Source organism: Tenrec ecaudatus, chromosome 3 (genome assembly GCF_050624435.1).
Source record: "Tenrec ecaudatus isolate mTenEca1 chromosome 3, mTenEca1.hap1, whole genome shotgun sequence".
Taxonomy (NCBI): Eukaryota; Metazoa; Chordata; class Mammalia; order Afrosoricida; family Tenrecidae; genus Tenrec; species Tenrec ecaudatus.
In genome coordinates, this window is record NC_134532.1 from 172,917,785 (window position 1) to 172,939,421 (window position 21,637).

General features: G+C 37.9%; 1 protein-coding gene across 3 annotated transcripts in view; it reads right to left on the bottom strand.

Annotated features, from left to right (window-relative positions):
• SLAIN2 (SLAIN motif family member 2) overlaps positions 1-21,637 on the bottom strand; it is a 79,527-nt gene that overhangs the window by 7,435 nt on the left and 50,455 nt on the right. For 2 of the 3 annotated variants that reach the window (XM_075544368.1, XM_075544366.1), the window contains one exon: positions 20,012-20,089. The exons of the other annotated variant lie outside the window; for it this stretch is intronic. In XM_075544368.1, coding sequence (XP_075400483.1) covers positions 20,012-20,089 — 78 coding nt within the window. The remainder of the gene's footprint in view (positions 1-20,011; positions 20,090-21,637) is intronic. 3 annotated transcript variants of the gene reach the window in all.

Below are 21,637 nucleotides of genomic sequence, written 5' to 3' on the forward strand. Positions count from 1 at the left end.
ATGTATAAGCCGAGTTTTTTAGCAGTTTTTGTGCTGAAAAACTGGGGTTCAGCTTATACACGGGTCGGTGGTACCCCAGTAAGGTGTTACATCTTGCTGCCCCTTCCCCCCCCCCCCCAGATAATGGGACGAGCACCCGTTATCTCGCAGGGGATTCCCATTTCTCCGCTGTTCATTCAAAGCCCCGCTGACACTGCAGGGCTGTGAATGTTTGTTTACTCACATCTAACCAATCAGAGCCGTCCGATGCCATGGACGGCTCCAATTCGCAGAAGCACCCGTAGTGATTCACTTACGCCTACAGCTGAACTGGTTAGGATGTGTCTGTGGCTGCACTCCGTTTCTCCCCTTTGGTTTCTGTGTTAATTCACATCCTGCATCCCCCATCCGTAGGGACTCCGCTCCCCCCTCCCAGCTAACATGTCGTGGGGGGGAAGGGGGGCATTACCATGAAAGTTCTTTTTCAAAGTCTTGTTTTTTAATCCTATTTCAAATGGATACCCTTGAACCAAAACAAAAGCTCTGGTCATATGAGGCTGGTTTCAAAATGAAGGTTGTGCCAAGAGAAGAGAGCAATAATAGTATTGCAAGTAGGGAATTCTGTGTTGATGAAAAGCGAGGGAGTGGCGGAAAATGAAGGCTGACATGAAACAGATTCCAAAAGCTAAAAGCTCGTCGTGGTTTAACGTCTTTTTATGGAGCTCTAGAGAGTGAATTGCACAAATGGGTTATGGAGTGCTGTCAAAATGGTTACTGCGTAACACGCATGGGAATCCGCATACGTGCTCTACAAAATGGCTAAGGATGACAAATAAAGCATCAGACATTGAAAAATTTGCTGCATCAGCAGGATGGTGTACCCGTTTCATAAATAGGTTTGGCCTATGTTTGAGACAAAGAACAAAGATTTCCCAGAATTGCCACAAGACCTTGAAGAAAAAATTTTCATTCCAGTCATTTATTATAAAACAAAGAAGGATTTATAATTATGACCTGGTAGATATTGGGAATATGGATGAAACTGCCATGACTTTTGATCTTCCAAGCAACAGAACTGTGGCAAGTTTAGGGCAAAATAAACATTTTTCTCAAAACCACAGAAAATGAAAACACAAAACACTTTACAGTTGTTCTATCATGTTTGGCTAATGGAACTAAGCCGCATCCTGTCATTATTTTTAAAAGAAAGACCTTGCCTAAAAAGATCAATTTCCCACCAAGAATTACTGTGCGTGCATATGTTAAAGGCTAGATGGATGAAGATGGAACAAAAAAATGGCTGGAAGAAATTTGGAACCGACGACCAGGAGCAGCCTTAAAGAAAAAGCCATCGTTACTTGTTGAGATATGTTCAGAGCCCACCTATCAGGTGACATTTTAAAAAATGGCAAAATCTAGTAAAGTTATTTTAGTTATTCCAGGTGGGCTTACATCTGTATGACAGCCTCTGGATGTATCTTTGAATAAGTCTTTTAAAGACTGTGTGTGAAGGATGTGACATGAATGGATGTCACCTGGTCAAGCCTGACTAACAAAAGGAGGAAATCTCAAGAAGCCTGACATAGAGTTAATAGCAAAGTTGGTCTGATACGCATGGGAATACATTCCAGAAGACATGGTGCGATGTGCCTTCCAGAAATGTGGTATTTCAAGGACCGTGTGCGAAGGATGTGACATGAATGGATGTCATCTGGTCAAGCCTGACTAACAAAAGGAGGAAATCTCATGAAGCCTGACATAGAGTTAATAGCAAAGTTGGTTTGATATGCATGGGAATACATTCCAGAAGACAATGTGCAACATGCCTTTCAGAAATGTAGTATTAGCAATGCTATGGATGGCAGTGAAGACTGCGCTTTGTTTGAAAATGACAGCAGTGATGGTGATGATGGCGATCTCAGTGAGGACAGCATCTATGATGACCTCACACCAGCTGGAGCTCTGCATTGGGATATGGATGATGATGAGGAATCCAGTTTTAAAGGATTTTAACTCTTTACATTTTAGCTTGGTTGCTGACTGAGCTCAGGGAATACTCTTTTTTTATTATATAAATCATTTTATTGGGGGCTCTTATAATAATCCATACATCAACTTATCAAGCAATTTTGTACATATGTTGCCATCATTTTCAGAACATTTTCTTTCTACTTTGACCCCTTGGTATCAGCTTCTTTTCCCCTCCAATGGCCACTTGCTCACCTTTGTGACCTTGATAAATTATAAATTATTACTTTCATATCTTACACCATCTGCTGTCTCCCTTCAACAACATTTCTGTTGTTTGTCCCCCTCAGTGAGGAGGGGTTATATTTCGATCAGTTCCCCCTTCTCGCCACACAGTCTCCCTACTCTCATGGTATCACTACTCCCATTATTGTTCCTGAGGGTTCTGTCCTGAATTCCATGTGTCGAGAATTCTTCTTGTCTGTGCCAGTGTACAGGCTCCAGTCTAACCAGATTTGAAAGGTAGAACTGGGATCATGATAGTGGGGGGGGGGGTTTGCACGGGGGATGGGAGGCGCACGGAGAGAAGCATGTTTCAATGGTGCTATACTGCACCTTGGCTGGTTCGTTCCTTCCCTGGTACCCTTCTGTGAGGGGATGTCCAATTGTCTACATATAGGCTTTGGGTCTCTACTCTGACCCCACTCATTTGTGTTGATATAATTGTTTGTTTTAGGTCTTTTGATGCCTGATGCCTACCTAATCCTGTTGACACTGTGATCACACAGGCTGGTGTGTTTCTTCCATGTGGGCTTTGTTGCTTCTGAGCTAGATGGCGGCTTTTTAAACTTCAAGTCTTTTAAGACCCCAGAGACTATATCTTTTGATAGCTAGGCACCATCAGCTTTCTTCACCACATTTGCTTATGCACCCATTTTGTTTTCAGCGATAGTGTCTGGAAGATGAGCATCACAGAATGCTAAGTTACTAAAACAAAGTGTTCTTGTGTTGAGGGAGGTCTTGAGTAGAGGCCTAATGTCCATCTGCTACTTTGATACTTAACACAGAACTATATACACATAGACCTATATCTCTATCGTTATAAATACACTTACATATGTACATGGCTGTATTTATAACTTGTCCTCCTACTTCTTTCCTCTAGTTCCTTTTACTTTCCTCCTTGTCCAACTATCCTGTTCAACATTCAGCTCTCAGTAATTCCTCTTGGCTACAATGCACTTGAACAAACTCCACCAGACATTCTACACCTCTTCACCATCAATTTTAGATATTTTGTTGTCCCCTTGTCCCTGGATTTGTTGCCTTCCCCTTCTCTGCCTCCTCCTCCCCCTCTCCCTGGTCCTCCTTGAACTGTTGGTCCCATTGTTTTATCCTTGGGATTGTTTATCTTGCCTATCTTATATAGGTAAACATGAAAGGGGGGGGGGGAAGGAGAGGCCTATAAATAGTTCAGGTCTGTCTGCTGGCCCTTATGTATGTTTCTCAATCAAGTCTGATAAGATGCCAAGCCCTGCCGTCTGAGGCTGAAGTCTATTTTCGGGATTCCTTGGGGACTTCATTGTTTTGCTCCCCTTGCTGCTCTTTTGTACTCCCTTTGTGTTTCACCCCGGTGTGTGGGGGGTCAGATGGGAATAGTACTCTTAAGTTAACATTGTTGATACCTTATTATTTTTGTTGAACCTATTTTCCACCTACTGTGCTGTTTTACTAATGTTAAATGACTTATTGCCCTTTTATTTAAAGTTTTTTATTTTAAATAAATATTTAAATACATTACCCCACTGATGTCAATTTTTAGTAATTTCATTTTCATTTGTTTTGATGATTGAAACTCACCAATAGCTTCTGCACTTTCCACCCTAGGCTTATATTCAAGTCAATCAGTTTTTCTGGTTTCCCAGGTAATAATTAGGTACCTTGGCTTATACTCGGGTGAGGTTATATTTGAGTATATACGGTAATATTCCTTTAACAAACCAAATCTTAGCAACTTATTTTTCTTTTCTTTAAACATCTAATTGTTTTGCTGTAATTTAGAGATTCTTCTTGATCATCCATGACTTCTTAAAATGATTCTTTTTCCACCTCTCTTAATACTTCCCATGTCACCTCACTGTTCCTCAAGTGTAGGTTATCTTTGTAGGTATGCACTGTTGGCTTTATGCAGTACTTTTATCCCCCAAATTTAGTAAGCAGCCTACTTTTTCTTTCTAGAGATTTCATTTCGGCATCTTCTGCTACTTTTCCTTTTCCTTCTTGCTCTTATTTAGCTTTGACTTTATTTTGCTTTCTTTCTTCACCTGCCCCCATCTCCTACCCAAAGTAACTGTCCTTGAAAAATATTGGCAGGTTTTTATCTTTGACTTCTGGCTGGGGATTCCTTTATCTTCATAGATTAACTGCTGTTACACAGCAAATGTTGAGCCCTCGGATGCTTGGTGCAATGTTCTTCTCCTCTGACTATTTAGTACTTCCCTCAGTCTCTAACCAGTCTTTTGTGTCATCAAGGTTTACCTCAGTTGGGAAGTTTAAAAAAAATCTGATTTTTAATATATTAGTTTAAAGACACTCAATACTCACTTTAGTTGGGGAGGGGTGTTTGCTTGGAGATATTTCTGATTTTAGTTTAATCTTCACTGATGCAATAAGAATAATCTTCAAATGGATGCACGGATAGAAACACATGTTGAATAGGGGTGGGAAGAAGAATGTGATTATACCACAAACATATATAGAAGATATTTCCACCTATGTATTTACCTATGCTGCGAATAAATCCATGAATATAGAGTTTACAAGTGACAAAGTAGCCAAATACGTTGAGGGAATGAATTTCTGGGCCTTGGGGCTCAGGACCATCGTCCTAGGGGACATTAAGGAAAAACAGTATAGTAGAGTCCACAAAGACAGTCTCCCATACCCCACTCTGGGGAGCAGCACTGGGACCTGTGAGTGCCACATGGGGCACAGCTACCGGTCTCTCCTTGTCCTGAGGGAGGGAGAGTGAAGAAATTGAACATGCATGACAAAAATTCGCCAAATGCGCCCACCATCCTGAATCTAGAAGAACGACACGGTGCCAGCTCCCACTACTGCCTGCTCCTTAAGGGAACACATTAAAAGTGCCCCTCCCCCGAGTTGGAAAAATTTGCAATAAACTAACAATCACAAGACGACTAAGCTTACTAGTCCCATGTAGACTGGTGGAGCCCTCAGAAAATGGTTCTTAGTCACTATTCAAGTCTGGAACTGAACTTAGGCGTGTGGTTCAATTTTCAGCTAGGCAATAACGTTAATGCCATACTAGTGAGGTACACATCCTTTAATCAAATTAGCAAAAAATCAAATAGTCAAAATAACCGTTTGAGATCAAAGGGCAGCATTTGCCCTAAGACAAAGTGTAGAAGTCAGGGAGGGTTAGAAAAGGAGGAGCGGGAACAGGCAACAAGGAGGAAGCCGGCTACATCGTGTTGGATTCTAGGGATTGCAATCAATGACATAATGTATGTGAATTATAGAATGTAAAACTGATTTGCTGTATAAACCTTTATCAAGTTCACAACAAAAAGTTAAAAACAAAACCACGTAAAAAACAAAATCTTTCAGCAAAGGGAAAATTGCAACAAAGACATAAAGTAGAAATAAATGGAAATTTTAGAGTTGAAAAATATAAATTAAGTAAAAATTAAAAATAAAATACTCAATAGATGGATTCAACAACAGAATGGATAGGTCAAAGAGTAGAATCCGGGAACTTAAAGACAGAAAACAAAAGAAATTACCTAATCTTAATGACAAAGAGACAATATATTGGAAACAAAAATAAATATGGCTTCAAGGATTTGTGAAAGTATACAAAGAGAGCTAATGTTTGCACATCATCAGAATCTCAGAAGAAAAGAAGGAAATAGAGTGAGGCAAATATCCTCTAAGAAACAATGGCTGCAAACTCCCCAAATGTGGCAAAGGACACAAACCTACAAATTCAAGAAGCTGAGTGAATCTCAATCAAGATAAACATAAAGAAATCCATACCAAGAAACATGACAGTATCTGAAAACCAAAGACCAAAAAATTGGGAGAAAGTGACTGCCCCCCAAAATGAAAATCAACTTGAAATCAGCAAGAAACTCTTTCATTCACAGAGAAATCAACATGAGTGGAGTTCTCCTTGTAAACCAGGAAACTAGAAAAAAGTTTAACAATATTTTTCAACTTGCAAGAATTGCCAACCCAGAGTATTTTACTCAGCAACAATACTCCTTAACAATTAAGAAGAAATCTCACAAGAAAGAAGAGTAAGAGAATCTGTACTCAGCTAACCTTCCCTGCTCCTTCCACATACGCTCACCAATATAAAGGAAGTTCTTGGAACAGAAAGGAAATAACATGACTTTGGAACATCAAAAAGGAATACAGAACATAATAAACAAAGTTGGGCAAATATAATAGGCTTTCCCTTTCTTCTAGAGCTTTCAAAATTTTATGAGAGGGTTGAAGCAAAATTATAACGTAAGAGCAGATACGCTTCACACAAATGATGTATGTGTGTGTTGTGATGGGAGTTGTATGAGCCCCTAATAAAACATTTAAAAAAGAAAAAGAAATAGCCTCAATGGCACCCAACCATAAAAAAAAGTGAAGGTAGGTAATTGTTTGAGTTTCAAAGGACTCCTCCATAGACAACCAAGTGAAAGCCAGCATTCTTTTCAGACAAGATCCTGATTATTGCAATTGATCAGAGTATGCTCAGAGGCTGACTGAAGAGTAAGAGGTTCTAGTTCACCCCGAGGAATCTTGGAAGCAAAGTCTGGCGATATACTTAAAAAAAAAAAAATTCTACTGTGACACATTAGGAGGTTGCCAGAAGCCATAATTGTCTTCACAGCAAATGGGCTTTTGTTGTTATTTTAATTCTTATTCTCAGAAATATTCTAATACTCAGAAATGTTCTAATAGGAGAGCCAGAGAATAAAACATATTTAATAAAATAAGCATTTATACTAAAGGATTGCCCCAGATTCGGTTTTCTACATATGGTTTTACCAGAGATATTCCTCTGTGTCTATTCATGATGCTATGGGCAACTCAGTAATGTACTTAAGTTAATTTCCCTCTTCTATCATTTTCACCTTCAACGCCTGGACATTGTACATCCTATTAAAGTGCTGGTTCTCATGTTTGCTCAGACTCTGTTTTTCAGATAGCTCAAGTTAAGGCAATGGCCAAAAAAGCATCAAGACAAATGCTTAAGAAGAGAATAGTTTATAAATAAACCTAAAATTGAAATCTGTTACAGATACAGCAATATGAAAAATTGTCCTTTGGGAAAACAGAATTCTTGGCAATAGAGAGCCTTCAAATGTGAAAAAAATTTTTTTTGTAAGTCTCAGCATTTGCGACACTGGCATTTAAAAAATACAGGTAGCACGACATTTGCTACTCAACATTTTCGTATGTATGATTCAGTGAAATCCTGCCATCACCAGTATCTGTTGAAACATTTTCCATCACCATTTACAGAAACCCAGTGCTTCCTAAACAATGACATCACCATCCCATGAGGAAAGCATGTAACCACTGGTAAGCACCATTAAACTGTGATCTCTGACAAAAAAAAAAAAGAGCACATAGATTTCAAAGAAAATTATGTAAGAATTATATTATAAATGAGGAAGGTAAGTTGATGTAAAAGGTGGCAAGGTTTAAATATTTAATATAAACTAGTACGATGATGGTGCCAATAAACTAAAAACACTGCCCATAAGTCAACCAAAAAAGAACATTCAGAAATTAAATTTAAAATATACCTAAAACTTAAAAATAAATACTTAGGCTTAACTCTAATAAAATATGTATAGGACTTATATGCTGTAAACTACAAAATGCTGATGCAAGAAATCAAAGATGGAAAGATATACTATGTTGCTGTATTGGAAAATGCAACATAATAAAACCAAATGTTTTCACATTGAAACAGAAGTTTTAACAAATTCCTATAAAGTTATCATAAAATTTAAATGGAAAAGGGAAAGCTAAAATCATTTTGAAAATGAATAAAGTCAGCAGAATCAATTCACTTAATTTCTAATTTTATTACAGAGTAACATAAATCAAAGCTATGTTGCATAGAACAGAGAACTCAGAATGAGACTCACACAAATATATCCAAGTGGCTTTTTTACATTGGAGGAAAAACCCCTTTACATACAGAATACAAAATTCAATTCTATCTGGATTACAACTGTAGCAAGAACAAGCACTCTCAGAGGGGGTCCGGGTGGGGGTACAAAACACCCAAACCAAAAAACCAAGGGTATTCTTTAGCATACAGAGTTCAGCAAAGCATGATTTGCTAAAGAAATGTATAGACTGGACTTCGTAACAATCTACCTAGAATATGAGTAAAAAATATGAAGATCTTCCCCCCACCCAAGTACATCATCCATTAGAAAAATACAAATTAAAATCACAATGGATATGACCTTATTCCTATCAGAAAGATTAAAATAAAATCGACCATTTCAACTGCCTGGAGAATGGGTAAACAATGCTTATGTTTTATTGGTGGGAATGTAAAATGTACAGTCACTCTGGAGAGCAGTTTGTCTGTTTCTTTAAAAAGTAAACATGCCCCGGGGAGGAGATGAGCCAGTCAGGGTGCAGTGTAGCAATGGTGAAACATACAACTTTCCTCTAGTTCCTAAGTGCTTCCTCCTCCCCACTATCAAGACCCCAATTCTACCATACAAATCTGGACAGACCAGAGGATGGACACTGGTACAGATAGAAACTGGAAACACAGGGAAGATAGATGATCCCTTCAGGACCAGTGCTGAGAGTGGCGTATTGGGAGGGTAGACAGAGGGTAGGGTGGAAAGGAGGAACTGATTACAAGGATCTACATATAACCTCCTCCCTGGGGGATGGACAACAGAAAAGTGGGTAGAGAGAGATGTTGGACAGTCCAAGATATGACAAAATAATAATTTATAAATTATCAAGGGTTCATGAGGGTGGGGGGAAGTGGGGAGGGAAGGGGAAAAATGAGGAGCTGATGCCAGGGGCTTAAGTGGAGAGCAAATGTTTTGAGAATGATGAGGGCAACGAATTTACAAATGTGCTTTACACAATATATGTATGTATGTATGGATGGATGGATTGTGATAGAGTTATATGAGCCCCCAATAAAATTATTTTTAAAAAAGTAAACATGCCATTGCCATAACAACTGCACACTTGGGCATTTATTCCAGATAAATATAACTTCTGTTCACAAAACACCCTGTACACGAATGCTTATAGCTGCTTTCTTCTTATCATGCCCAAACTAAAAAAACACAGATGTTCTTCAATGGTTGACTGGTTAAACAATCTGGTATATTCATAACAAAGAATATGACCCACAAGTAAAAACGAATGAACTCCTGATACATACAACTTGGATAAATCTCCAGAGAATTACACTGAATGTAAAAGTGTCAACAAAAGAGTTTACACAGTGTTTAAGTCCATTTACACAACTTCTTGAAATGACCAAATCACAGTATTTTCCAGGCATTAAGGAGGGAAAAGGAAATGTGTGTAAAAGATCAACATGTAGCATCCTCTGGGTGATAAAAATTCCTGAGTACTGACTATATATCCTATGATATACTATACTAATTTGCCTCATGTCAATCTCTACACAAAGCAACTGTGTAGGACATAGGAAAACGGTCCCCAAGGTGGTAATCTTTCTGCACATTTTTCTACGAAGCAGATGGTGGGTTTAAACCATGTTGATTAGCGACTAAACCACTATACTAAAGGGTCCAGCAGTAACACGACGGTTCTCAGCCATAGCCAGCATCTCCAACTCCCCTTCTCCATCCCCACCTAGTATAATGTGACACCTGGCCCTCTCAAGAAGTCTCACAGAAGCCTCCCCCTTCTCTTCACTGTTCTGTTGGTGCCACAGCCAATCAGAAGGAAGCGTGGAAGCCTTTTAGACATGATAATTTATTTCTGTCCCCAAAGTTTATTAACACAGGATTCCTTTGTTCCTGCTCTCTTTCTTCACCTTTTCGTGTGACCGCATGTTTGTCCCTCCGTCTCTTCCTCTCCCTTTCTTACTTTCAGCTCTTCTCTCTTTACTCTGTCTTATCCCCGCAGCCTGCCTCTTTACTCATTCCATTCTAAATACCCTGGCAGGTGGATAACTCTAATAAAAACTGTTACTGAAAACCCACCTCTGGGGTTGCTTTCCTTTTATTCCCGTTTTAACACAGCGTACCACCTGGACTCATGTGATGTACTGTATGAATAGGGTGTAAAGAATCTATTAGTTTTAGTAATTATAAGTTGCTGAATGTGTTTTTCTTTTTTTTCTTTTAAATTTAAGTTTCATAACCTACCCTACACACCTCACAGGCTAACTGTAAGATTAAATGAGCAGTATGTGTATAAATTACTGGTAAAATGTTAAACAAACCACAAGGAATATTATATCCATGCCTTTCTTTTCTAAGGAATATGGTGCCTGAGCCTGCTTCAGCTACATTCTCTGGAAAAATATTTAACAATGTTACTTAGGACAGTTTCTTAGGATGTTCTTAAAAATTAACTAATACATAGATATTAAGGAAATTCTTCAACAGTGAGAATTCTATTTACCAAAGTATAAAACAAAGGAGCAAGAATTAGAACTCCATTTATACAACTAGAGTAAGACTAAGAACGCTAACCTTGGTGTTTTAATCACTTCTGAAACAGTAGGTAATGAGAGGTTTGAGATCTTTTTAAAGTATGATTATCTTTTTAAATAAACATTTAATAAATGTACTATTTGTTTTCTTAGAGAAGCTGAAGTATGCAGCTTTTAGCTTGATATTGATTATAAAATGTTTTATAAATAATGACCTGTATATATCTAACAATGAGTTAATTTACATAGTTGGCTTACTATATTATGTGACACCATTCTACCCTTTCAATGGTCATGCACCGTCAATGATAATACCAGATTCCTGACATAATGACTTAAAAATAACTCTGGTTACTATGATGACAGATATGAAATAAATGTGTTTTTCTTATGAAATTAAAGAACATTTGCTCAAAGAATTACTAGCGACTACCCCAATCCTCTCATTGTTGAGATGCAGAAAATACCACTATCATAAAGATCAACTGAACAAATAAATCAGAAAACCCGGACACAGATCCAGTTCCCTTGATTGCTCGATTGGTCTTAATTTGGAGCCCCAAATCCAACATTGACATAGAAATGTTATTTTCATCACTTTCATTTTCAACTAGTCTCAAAATGAACCAAGAGATATTCATGCAAATAGAACAGGGGGATATTGGGTGGTTTAAAATTGGAAAGGGTGTGAGGGCACAGTTGTATTCTTTTACCTTAGTTATTCAGAGACAATGGGCTATATAAAAGAATGTAGCATCAGGACTCCATGAAGGTTTATTAACAAGCTAGCTTGTTGAAAGTGAAGGGATATCAAAGGACTTCATTTGATTGAAAGTAAAAGTTATAGTCTTCAGTAAGGATTACACTTGAACATAAAGAAAAGCAAAAACCTTATTATTGGACCAATAAACAATATCAATGATAAATGGGGGGGGGAGGATATTGCCAAGGATTTCATTCTACATAGATCAAAAATCAATACTAAAGAGTGTAGCAGTTAAAAAAAAAATCAAATGACATTATTCACTAGGTAAACTTGATACAAAAGACTTCTTTAAAATGTAACAAAGCAAGGATGTCACTTTGATGATTAAGGGGTACCTGACTTACACTATGGTATTTTCAATTGCTTGACAGGCATGTAAATAATCAGGAAGAACCGATCATTGAAGGAAGATATCCTGCTTCATCAAGTAGAGGATCAGGGGAAAAAGAAGACCCTCCAAGAGATAGACTGCCACAGTGGCTGCCACAATGCGCTCAAACACAGCAAAGGATGGTGCAGGAGTGGGAAATGGTTCACTCTATTGTATGTAAAGTTGTTGTGAGTCAGACTGAACTTGAAAGCATCTAACAACATGACCCAGAAATTTTGTACAGCAAATTGCAATTTGTAATCGCTGATGTGTAACCATAAAGAAAAATATTAAAGACACAAACATGTACAAGACTTGCCATGTATTTTATACCATCTCATCAAGATAAAATTTATTAAAATAAGCAGAAAAAACAAAAACTGGGAACAGAGGGCCTCACTAGATTCTCTTCTTTATATGAAAAAGATTGGTAGACATAAATAAGCTACCAGTAGATACCCAGTTTGATTGTCTTCAAGATGATTATCCTAATCCTAACAGTTAAAAAAATTTAAATTGGTAGGTTTTTAAAAATGAAATAATTTCAGAGGACAGCACTGAAGCTACAGCTCAGGAAGAGGGACATGTCTGATCAGAGCACACAGAAGCAATGAAGGGGAGGAAGAGAGTAGAGCACAACTTTGCCCACCAAGCACTGAGGACAATATACCTGCTTAGAGCAGCCAGTGCAGAGAGGACCATAGGGCTGGCCCTCACTGACACATAACCCTACAGGGGACAACAGTGGAGACACTGTGCAGGAACTGCGCCCGATCTGACCCCACTACATGGAGGCGAAACACTAAGGACTTGCAATAGAACAGCAAGGGGAACACATCAACAATATCCCCAAGGAATACCAAAAATAGACTTGGGGCCAGGGCATAGCGCCCCATCAGACTCAACCAGAAAACACTTCTAAAGGTCAATAAACAGACCTTGAACTACTTACAGGCTTTTCTTTTTGTTGTTGTTGGGTTTCTCTTGTTGCTTTGTTTTGCTCTGTCTTGTTTTTGAGCATATTATTATTTCAGCAGGTCTATCTAGATAAGATAGGTGGGACAAACAATCTGGAGGAGAAAACAATGGCACCAATGGTTGGGGGGGGGCATGGAAGAGGGGAAGCGGGGGAAAGGAAGTGGGTGTTAAACCCAGGGACAAAGGAACAAGTGATCAAAAATCAATGGCAAGGAGGGTGAAGGAGGCCTGGTAGGGCTTGATCAAGGGCAATGTAACCCAGAGGAATTACCGAAACCCAAATGAAGACTGAATATGATAGTGGGACAAGAGGAAAGTAAAAGGAAAAAAAAAAAAAAGGAAAAGGAAATAGAGGAAAGAACTAGGAGGCAAAGGACATTTATAGAGGTCTAAATACAAGCATGTACATTTGTAAATATATTTATATGTGACGGGGAAACAGATCTATATGCATATATTTATAGGTTTAGTATCAAGATAGTAGATGGACATTGGGCCTCCACTCAAGTACTCCCTCATCGCAAGAACACTTTGTTCTATTAACCTGGCATTCCATGATGCTCACCTTCCAGACATGATTGCTAAAGACACAAAGTGAGTGCATAAACAAATGTGAAGAAAGCTGATGGTGCCCGGCTATAAAAAGATATAGCATCTGGGGTCTTAAAGGCTTGAAGATAAACAAGTGGCCATCTAGCTTAGAAGCAACAAAGTACACATGGAAGAAGTGCACCAGCCTATGTGATCACAAGGTGTTGATAGGATCAGGTTTCAGGCATCAAAGAACAAAAAATCCTATCATTATGAATGAGGGGGAGTGTGGAGTGGAGACCCAAGCCCATCTGTAGGCAACTGGACATCCCCTTACAGAAGAGTCTTGGGGAGGAGAGTTAGAGTGAAGAATAGCACTGATGAAACATACAACTTTCCTCTACTTCTTTAATGTTTCCTCCCCTCCTCCTCCCACTATCATGATCCCAACTCTACCTTACAAATCCAGGTAGACCAGAGCTGTACCCTGGTACAGATAGGAGCTGGAAAATGTTTTGAAAATGTTGGTGGCAACAAATGTTCAAATGTGCTTGACACAATGGATATGGATGTATGGACTGTGTTAAGAGTTGTATGAGCCCCCAATAAAATGATTTTAAAAGATTAAATAATTTAATTCAACCAGAAATCTTATCACCCAGTGTAGCAACACGAAACAAAACAATGTAAAACAATTTGCACAAATATATTGAATATATGAAGGGATTTCAAAAATTTTTCCATTGCATGGAAAAATTCTGTGGTCTCTTACTTCCACTTTTTTCCTATGAACTTTTTGAAAGTCCTCATACAAAATAATTAAGTTGAACCTATGTATACCATAAACAAAAATGATCTTATAATGCATGTTAGATCTACATGTACAAGAGCCTGGGCTTCAACAAAAGCAACTCATTTTTCCACAAACCTACACATGTATTTCCTACCTCTATTAATTGAAAAGACCCAAAAGCAGTGACCACCCCACCCACTAATGTGTGCCATCAAGTAGGTTCCACCTACGGAGGCCCTGCAAACCAGGTACAAACTGCCTGTTGCCAATGAACATATCGCTAAACACCCAGACTTCTGTCTTGAAATATTATTTCACACTGAGAGATACCAGCACTTTTAAAAAGAAGCAACCCAACCCCAGCCTGTGATACAAAATGTGTAAGATAAACCCATCCCGTCATACCAATTATCAGCAAGTTACCAAAAGACAATGGGATTATGCCAAACCTGAATAAGTTTTCACCAAAGTTGGGAAAATTTGAAGACTGGATCAAAACACATAAAATATGTTGAAATCTATCACTCCATCAGGGTAGATTTAAATACACACATATGTATATAATTAGTCACCATTGGGAGATGCTAGGTTGTCATTTTTTAAAAAAAACTGGCAAATAAAGAAAAATGATTATTTACTTTGAATCCAGAAGCAACAGCTCCATTGGGTAATGTAGAAAAAAGGAAAAGTTTTTCTTTGTACAAATATTTTAATAGATTAAAAAAAATCAGAATTGAAATACCACAAATTCACAACATTGGATAAATTAAGGACCCAGGCATTAACTTAATGGCTGTTAACATTATAAAAGAGGCAACTCTATACACTATTTATTGAAGAAGCACTACTACCTATGTAGTCCTGTCATAAATAACAAACTTAAATCTAATGAAGACTCTAGATTAACTACTAATTTACAGGAAACAGTACCAAGAACTCTGCACTGACCCCATGGGATGAAATCAGCAGTATTCAGACTGTAAGAACCAGTTGGACAAATGATACACTAGTTTTGTCAAATAAACAAAAGCAAGGAACAGAAAGGTTGCAAATATAGATTTATAAAGAAACTTAAAGACAGATTTGTTTATTCTTTTGGGTGTCAGCTGTTCTTCCAAAATTGTTCACCAACACCAGAATTCAGATGCCTCAGTGACATCCTTGTTCTTTAACACTTTCAAGGAGGTCTTGTGCAAGTTTGCTGCCTCCATGAACAAGGGTTGAAGTTTCAAGCAAGACAAATACCTTGACAACTTCAATATTTTTGCTGTTTATCATGTTGTCAGTTGGTCCAGAACAAAACACTAATAGAACTGAAATACGCAGTTGTACAATATTTGCAGACATCAATACATCAATTTTAACAATGGATATGTTGAAAGAAGAACAGCAGGAAAAAGAGGAATGTAAACAGTATAAGCCAACTATAACGAAGATATTTAGAAATACTCCATCCAATAATAGCACAAATCACATTATCTTTCCAGAATAGGTCATCTGCTGGGCCACAAAACAGGTTGCAATGGCAGTGAATTACTTAATGTGGCTCTTATAGCCCCAGTTTCTACCTCCCATGAAATGATCTTTCCCTGCCTGAGTCTGCTAAGAAGGTGGTGGAAGATACTGATAGGATTCACCTGTGAGTAATTTCAATGAGGCTTCCCTGGAGTGGCCCCTGCAGTGCGTAAAATGAGCCCTCTGAGAAGTAGGAGGAGCGATCTCATTACCAGCAAGTGCCCGGAGGGAGCATGTTCTCTGGATCTGAACTCCCTGTGCAGTGAACCTTCTGGATTCAGATGACAGCTATCACACCAGAGGAGCGGTTGCAGAACTAGGAAGAGCATGGAACAGAGTGATGGGCTCTCATAACTCACAGAGCAGGGGAAGCTGCGTGCTTCTGTGCAGCAATCTGGCTTGTGGAGTGGGATGTCTCTGGGCACTTAAATGGACAACTGGGCTTGATGACCCGTGGAAATGGGTCATCAAGGCTTTGGGTTGAGGCTTACTAGAGTGGGATGCCTCTAGTCACTTACTTAATTCAGGGAACTGAGTTTGCTTACTTACAGAGCTTAAGCTGAATGCCTTCGAGTTGAGGCTTGTTGTATGTCCTTTGGGCATTATTCGCAGACTGGAGAGAACTTTGTAACATGTCCTGATAAACAATAAAACCCCAAGTATTTCTCACTGGCTTTGAACCCTTTAATCAAGAATTTTGTCTGTGAGTTCTGTATAACCATTGCAATGGATATTAGAAATTAGAGATAAATTAAGAGAACATTAACTCAGCTCACAGGTCTAAATCTAAAAAGATGAAAATCATACAAAGTCCATTCTCTGAAAATAATAGAATGAAACTAGAAATTAGCAACAAAAGGACAACTGGAAATTCTTAAACATATAGAACTTAAGCTTAAGAACTGAATGAAAATGAAAGCCCAACATACCAAAACTAATGAATGTAGCAGAAGCAATAATCAAGGGGAAGTTTACAGCAGCAAACACCTACTTTAAAGAGGAAAGATCTAAAACTAATAGTCTAATTTTTTTAATAATCTAATTTTATAACCAAGAAACTAGAAAGAGCAAACTAGACTCCAAGCTACTGATAAAAGGAAACAACAATGATACCTCTGAGAAGTAGGAGGAGTGATCTCATTACCAGCAAGAGCAGAACACAAAGCTAAGAGTTTGGTTTTATCAAGACTGACACGCATACAAAAAGAGAAGATTGTTGGTGTTCTTGTCAGGGTTACATACCAGGGGCCATCAAGTCAGTTCTAATTCACAGTGACAGAAGGATACATTGCCTGGTCCTGCACCATCCCCACAATTGCTCCTGGATTTGAGTCCAGTGGTGTATGGCTATGTCAATCCATCTCCTTCTACTTTACCATGCATGGATGGTGTCCTTCTGAATAATATGTACAATGTATGTGAGATGAAGTCTTGCCATCCTACCTTCTAAGGAGCATTCTGGCTATACTTCCAAGATAGATTTGTTCATCCTTCAACTCTTCTTTGCTAATGCCAAAATTCAAAGGAATCACTTCTTTGGTTTTCCTTATCCTTGCCCAGTTTTCCCATGCATAGTGAGGACTAAGCACACTTCAGTCCTCAAAGAGACATCTTGGATTTATAACACGTGAAAGAGGTTTTCGTAACAGATTTGCCTAATGTACTAAATAATTTTATTTCCTGACTGCTGTTTCCCTGGGCATTGATCTTGAATTCAAGTAAAGTGAAATACCCTGACAAGTACAGTATTTTCTCTGTTTATCATGATATTCTTGCTTGTCCAGTTGTAAGGATCTTTGCTCACTGGGCTTCACTGGGGAATTCTACATTTATAGAGGGAGTGATGCTCAATCCTTCCTTAATGTCTCTCCACAATAGAAAATACTTCCAGACTCATTTCATGAGGTTAGGGCTATCTTGATATTAAAGCCAGAGAAAAACATCATAAAAAAAGTAAATTATAGACTTGTATACTTTAAGAATACAGATGCCAAAATCTCCATCAAAATACTAAGAAATGGAATTTAAAAGTATATTGAAAAGATTATATACTATTAATCAAGTGGGATGTAATTTAGGAATGGAAGGATGGTTTAATCTTCTAAATCAATTTGATAAAATCCAACACTCTTTCACAAAGAAAAAGAAAACAAAACCATTCAATAAACTTGGTACAGAAGGATATACTGTAACTGATAAAGGGCTCTAAGAAAAACTCATAGCTAACATCATTCAAAAGGAGTCCTGGTGTTTTAGTGGGCTACATGTTGGGTTGCAAGACCAATCGTTCAAACTCACCTGCTGTTCTGCCGAAGAAAATGAGGTCTTCTGTTCCAGTAGAAATTTGGGGCAGTGATTCTCAAAGCGAGTGACATGCTCCCTGAGGGATGCTGGAATGATCCCAAACTCCCAACTCACAGCCTGTGAGTCAACTCCAACTCAGAGTAACCCTATAGGAGAGGGTAGAACTAACCCTGTGGGTTTCCAAGACTGTAACTCTTTCTTATTTGAGACTGTAACTCTTTACAGAGTAAAAAGCCTCATCATCGTCCTCCCTAGGAGTGGCTGGTAGTTTCGAATTGCTGACCTTGAGGTTAGCACTCTAATGTTTAACCACTACATCATGAAGGCTCCTCATAACAATCGGGGGGGGGGGGGGTGGGTGGGTTCAAAAGCACATACTTACACTTTATCCTTTTTTAAACTACCGAAGTTTTAAAATGCAGTGGGGAAGGGGGTGTGCAGAGTTGCTTTTTCCTGAAAAGATGGTGGTAGGCCAAGCAAGTTTGGAAGCCTATGATTCAGAGCCCCAGAAACCGTGAGGGGCAATTTCTACTGTGTCGTATAGTGTCACTTTGAGTTGGAATTGGCTTGGCTGAGATTGAGTGAACATCATTGTCAGTGGAGACTGTATTATGCAAATCTAGAGATGCAAAACCAGCACACTTAGGATATTGGCACAAAAACCTAACTATCAAATAGACTAATTGAGAGTTTTTAAAGAGCAAGATAAAGATGCAGCTCTCACCATGTTATAGTTTGAGTAACTAGGCCCAGAGGGAAAAACAAACAAAAGGTATTCAAATTGGGAACAACTAAAACGATTCTTTTACACAGAGGACACAATCCTATAGGGTGGCTAGGCATTGGAATCTATTCAATGGCACTCAATAGATTTTAAAAATAAAATATTAAAAATATATAAAATACAAAAATCCTCTAAAAGTCCACAGAAAGCTACCAGAGGTAATAATCAGTAAGGTGGCCTGGTACAAGGTCAACACAAGAATCAGACTGGTTTCTATACATCAGCAGTGATAATCTGAACAGAGCAACATGAAGTCTTGGGAAAAAAAATTAAACATAAATCTAGACGTCTTTAAAGAAAAAAGTTCCAATTTCTAAATAACGTCTATAAAGATTTCTTTTTGGAAGAACCCTTGCATAATTCATTTCACCATAAAACAAATCCATATCTATCCATTCTATTATTTCTGACAAGTGCACCAAGAGATACCTATATTTGAGGTCTATCATCAACTTTTTACATTCACTTCAGAAACATATTTTATTTTCTACTTGACTATTTAGTTTCCTTCTGATTCTATTATCTAATCCTCTATCCTTACTTATACCAAATCCATTAGGTGATTCCTAAAATATATATATTTATGAGGTGGCTAAAATAATGTCAACTCTCTTTGTTTTTAACCAAAAATATTAAAACATAAACTTTGAATCTACTGGAAAACCTATATACTATGGGGAAATATTTTTTCCTCATTGCTTTTGTTTGTTCTACCTAATTTCCGTTAGAGCTTCTACTTATTGCTTCCACATCCCAGTGCATTTCTCCTAATTCTGCTTCTTTCTAATTTATCATACATCTAATCTCTTAGGATCAATATGGAATAACTTTGATGTCCAACACTGATGTATTCTGAAACTCAGCTCCTCCAACGCTACCATTCCAAACATATAAAGCACCACAATAACTTGTGATTTCCCTTTGCAAAAACTTCCCATTCTGTCCTACAAGTAAGTATGATCAAAGATTAAAGCCAAATTAAAGAAAAATTATTATAGAATATCTGACATATGGTTCATCTTAAAGCATTTATTAGTCCATCTGGAATTAATTTACAACCATGACCATCAAGCTTAGGTTGGTAAAAATATTACCAATTACTAATGCTATAAATTTTTTAACAGTAATCCAGTACATACCTCTGTAAAAATTTATTCTTCTGAATTTTTCAAATAAAAGAATGAATCCACAGTATTTCATTATCTTTATACAGAAGGTGAAAATGTGCTTTATCAACATCACTGACTCAGAAGTTATATGATTTAACTTGACCATTTGCTGAAATTTTAAACTTAGAAAGAGGCTGTAGTTACCTCTTTTTGTAGATGTAGTTTGAAGCAACTGTTTGGCTTTGAGGGAAGTACGAGGCAAATTTTTCAGCCTTTGCGAAGCTGTTGAAAAATAAGGAACTGTAATATTTGCCTGGAAGGACAAGATAAAGGATATAGCTTCTGTACACTTGAATATTTGAATATAAACTTGTAAGTTTATCAAGAAACAGAAACCATAAGATGCAATTATCTGAGAAGCCTAGAAGCAGAGGAATTATATAGTGATGCTTAGTGCATTAAATTGGAAAGGAAAAAGGACTGAAATCTTAGTGCTGAGCACATACTTTTAGAAATAGCGTAAAAGATCAGAAAATCTCCAATAGGCCCACAGAGCAAAATGCCAAAGAGAAAACAAACCACATGCTATAGAATGAAAATACAAAGCTAATTAAGAAAAAGTGATAACACAGGCACACAGCACAGAATAAAACAAATGCAGTACTTGTTCAATGCAAAAAAAGAAAAAGAAACAAAGCTATTTTGGCAAAGCAATTATTGTTAGATGAATCACCCTAACATGAAACAGTAATGCCCATACTCAAAAAGGAAAAGAAAACTCGGAACCGGGAGGTCCTTGGGGAATCACAATTTAGTAATTTGAATACATCCAACATCATCTGGCTAGCGATTCATCTAATTTGTACCACAAACTGAAGGTTGTACCGTAACTAGGCTGTGCATACAAGCATGAGTGTGTGTGTGTTGGTGTAGGGCTGAAGGTTTGGGAAGAGTCAGAACATCTGTATTTTAAAATGAGAAGCTCTAAGCATTCTTCAAAACGGAATTTCTCAGAACCAGCACGTAAGCAGTAACTCTGGGGCCCTCTAGAGTTAAAGTCACCATGGTGCCAAAGGACCGATCCGGAATACGTCTATCAGGACCGTCACCCATCTAGCTAGCTCTGAAATATCATTCTAGACTACATATACCTCTAGAAACTATGCATTAAGAAAAAAAACCACAGATAGAGAGATCCTATGCTCATAAAATTTAGCCAGAGTCTAAGAGCACAAACCACCACCAGGGTGATAATGGGAGACTTAATTTATCATCAGAGAAAATGAAGGAACAGTTCTGTCTTCCAGAACTATCAAAGCTGGAAGACCATCTGATTTTCTCACTAAGTCTGATAATAAGCATTTTTTAAAAGTAGCAAATGTATTTGACTTCAAATCTTATAGCATGCCAAACACTGTTATTTCAAGTTAACTTAAATACTGCCAGGCAGTGTAACAAAAAGAAAAAATTCTCTATAGCTCAAAAATAGATTTTATAATGCATTACCCATCGACTCACTACAATTACTACCATCACCAAATGTGTGCACTAAATTTTCAAGTATATTTTTATCCATTCATCTTTTTTCATGCATTCTTTCCCTCATTGCTCTTCTTACTCATGACATTCAAACGGCTGAGTACTGTTCTGCGTACAGTAGTGGATAGACATGTTTCTACTCTCCTGAAACTAAGACTCTAGAGAAAGGGAGACGGCAAGGGAAAGCGTGGCCATCAGATGGTGACAGCTGCTAAGGAGACAATGAAAGTAGAAAGGGGGGCAGAAAGGAGGAGGAGTCTCCAGTTGCAACTATGAATAGAACGAGGAAAC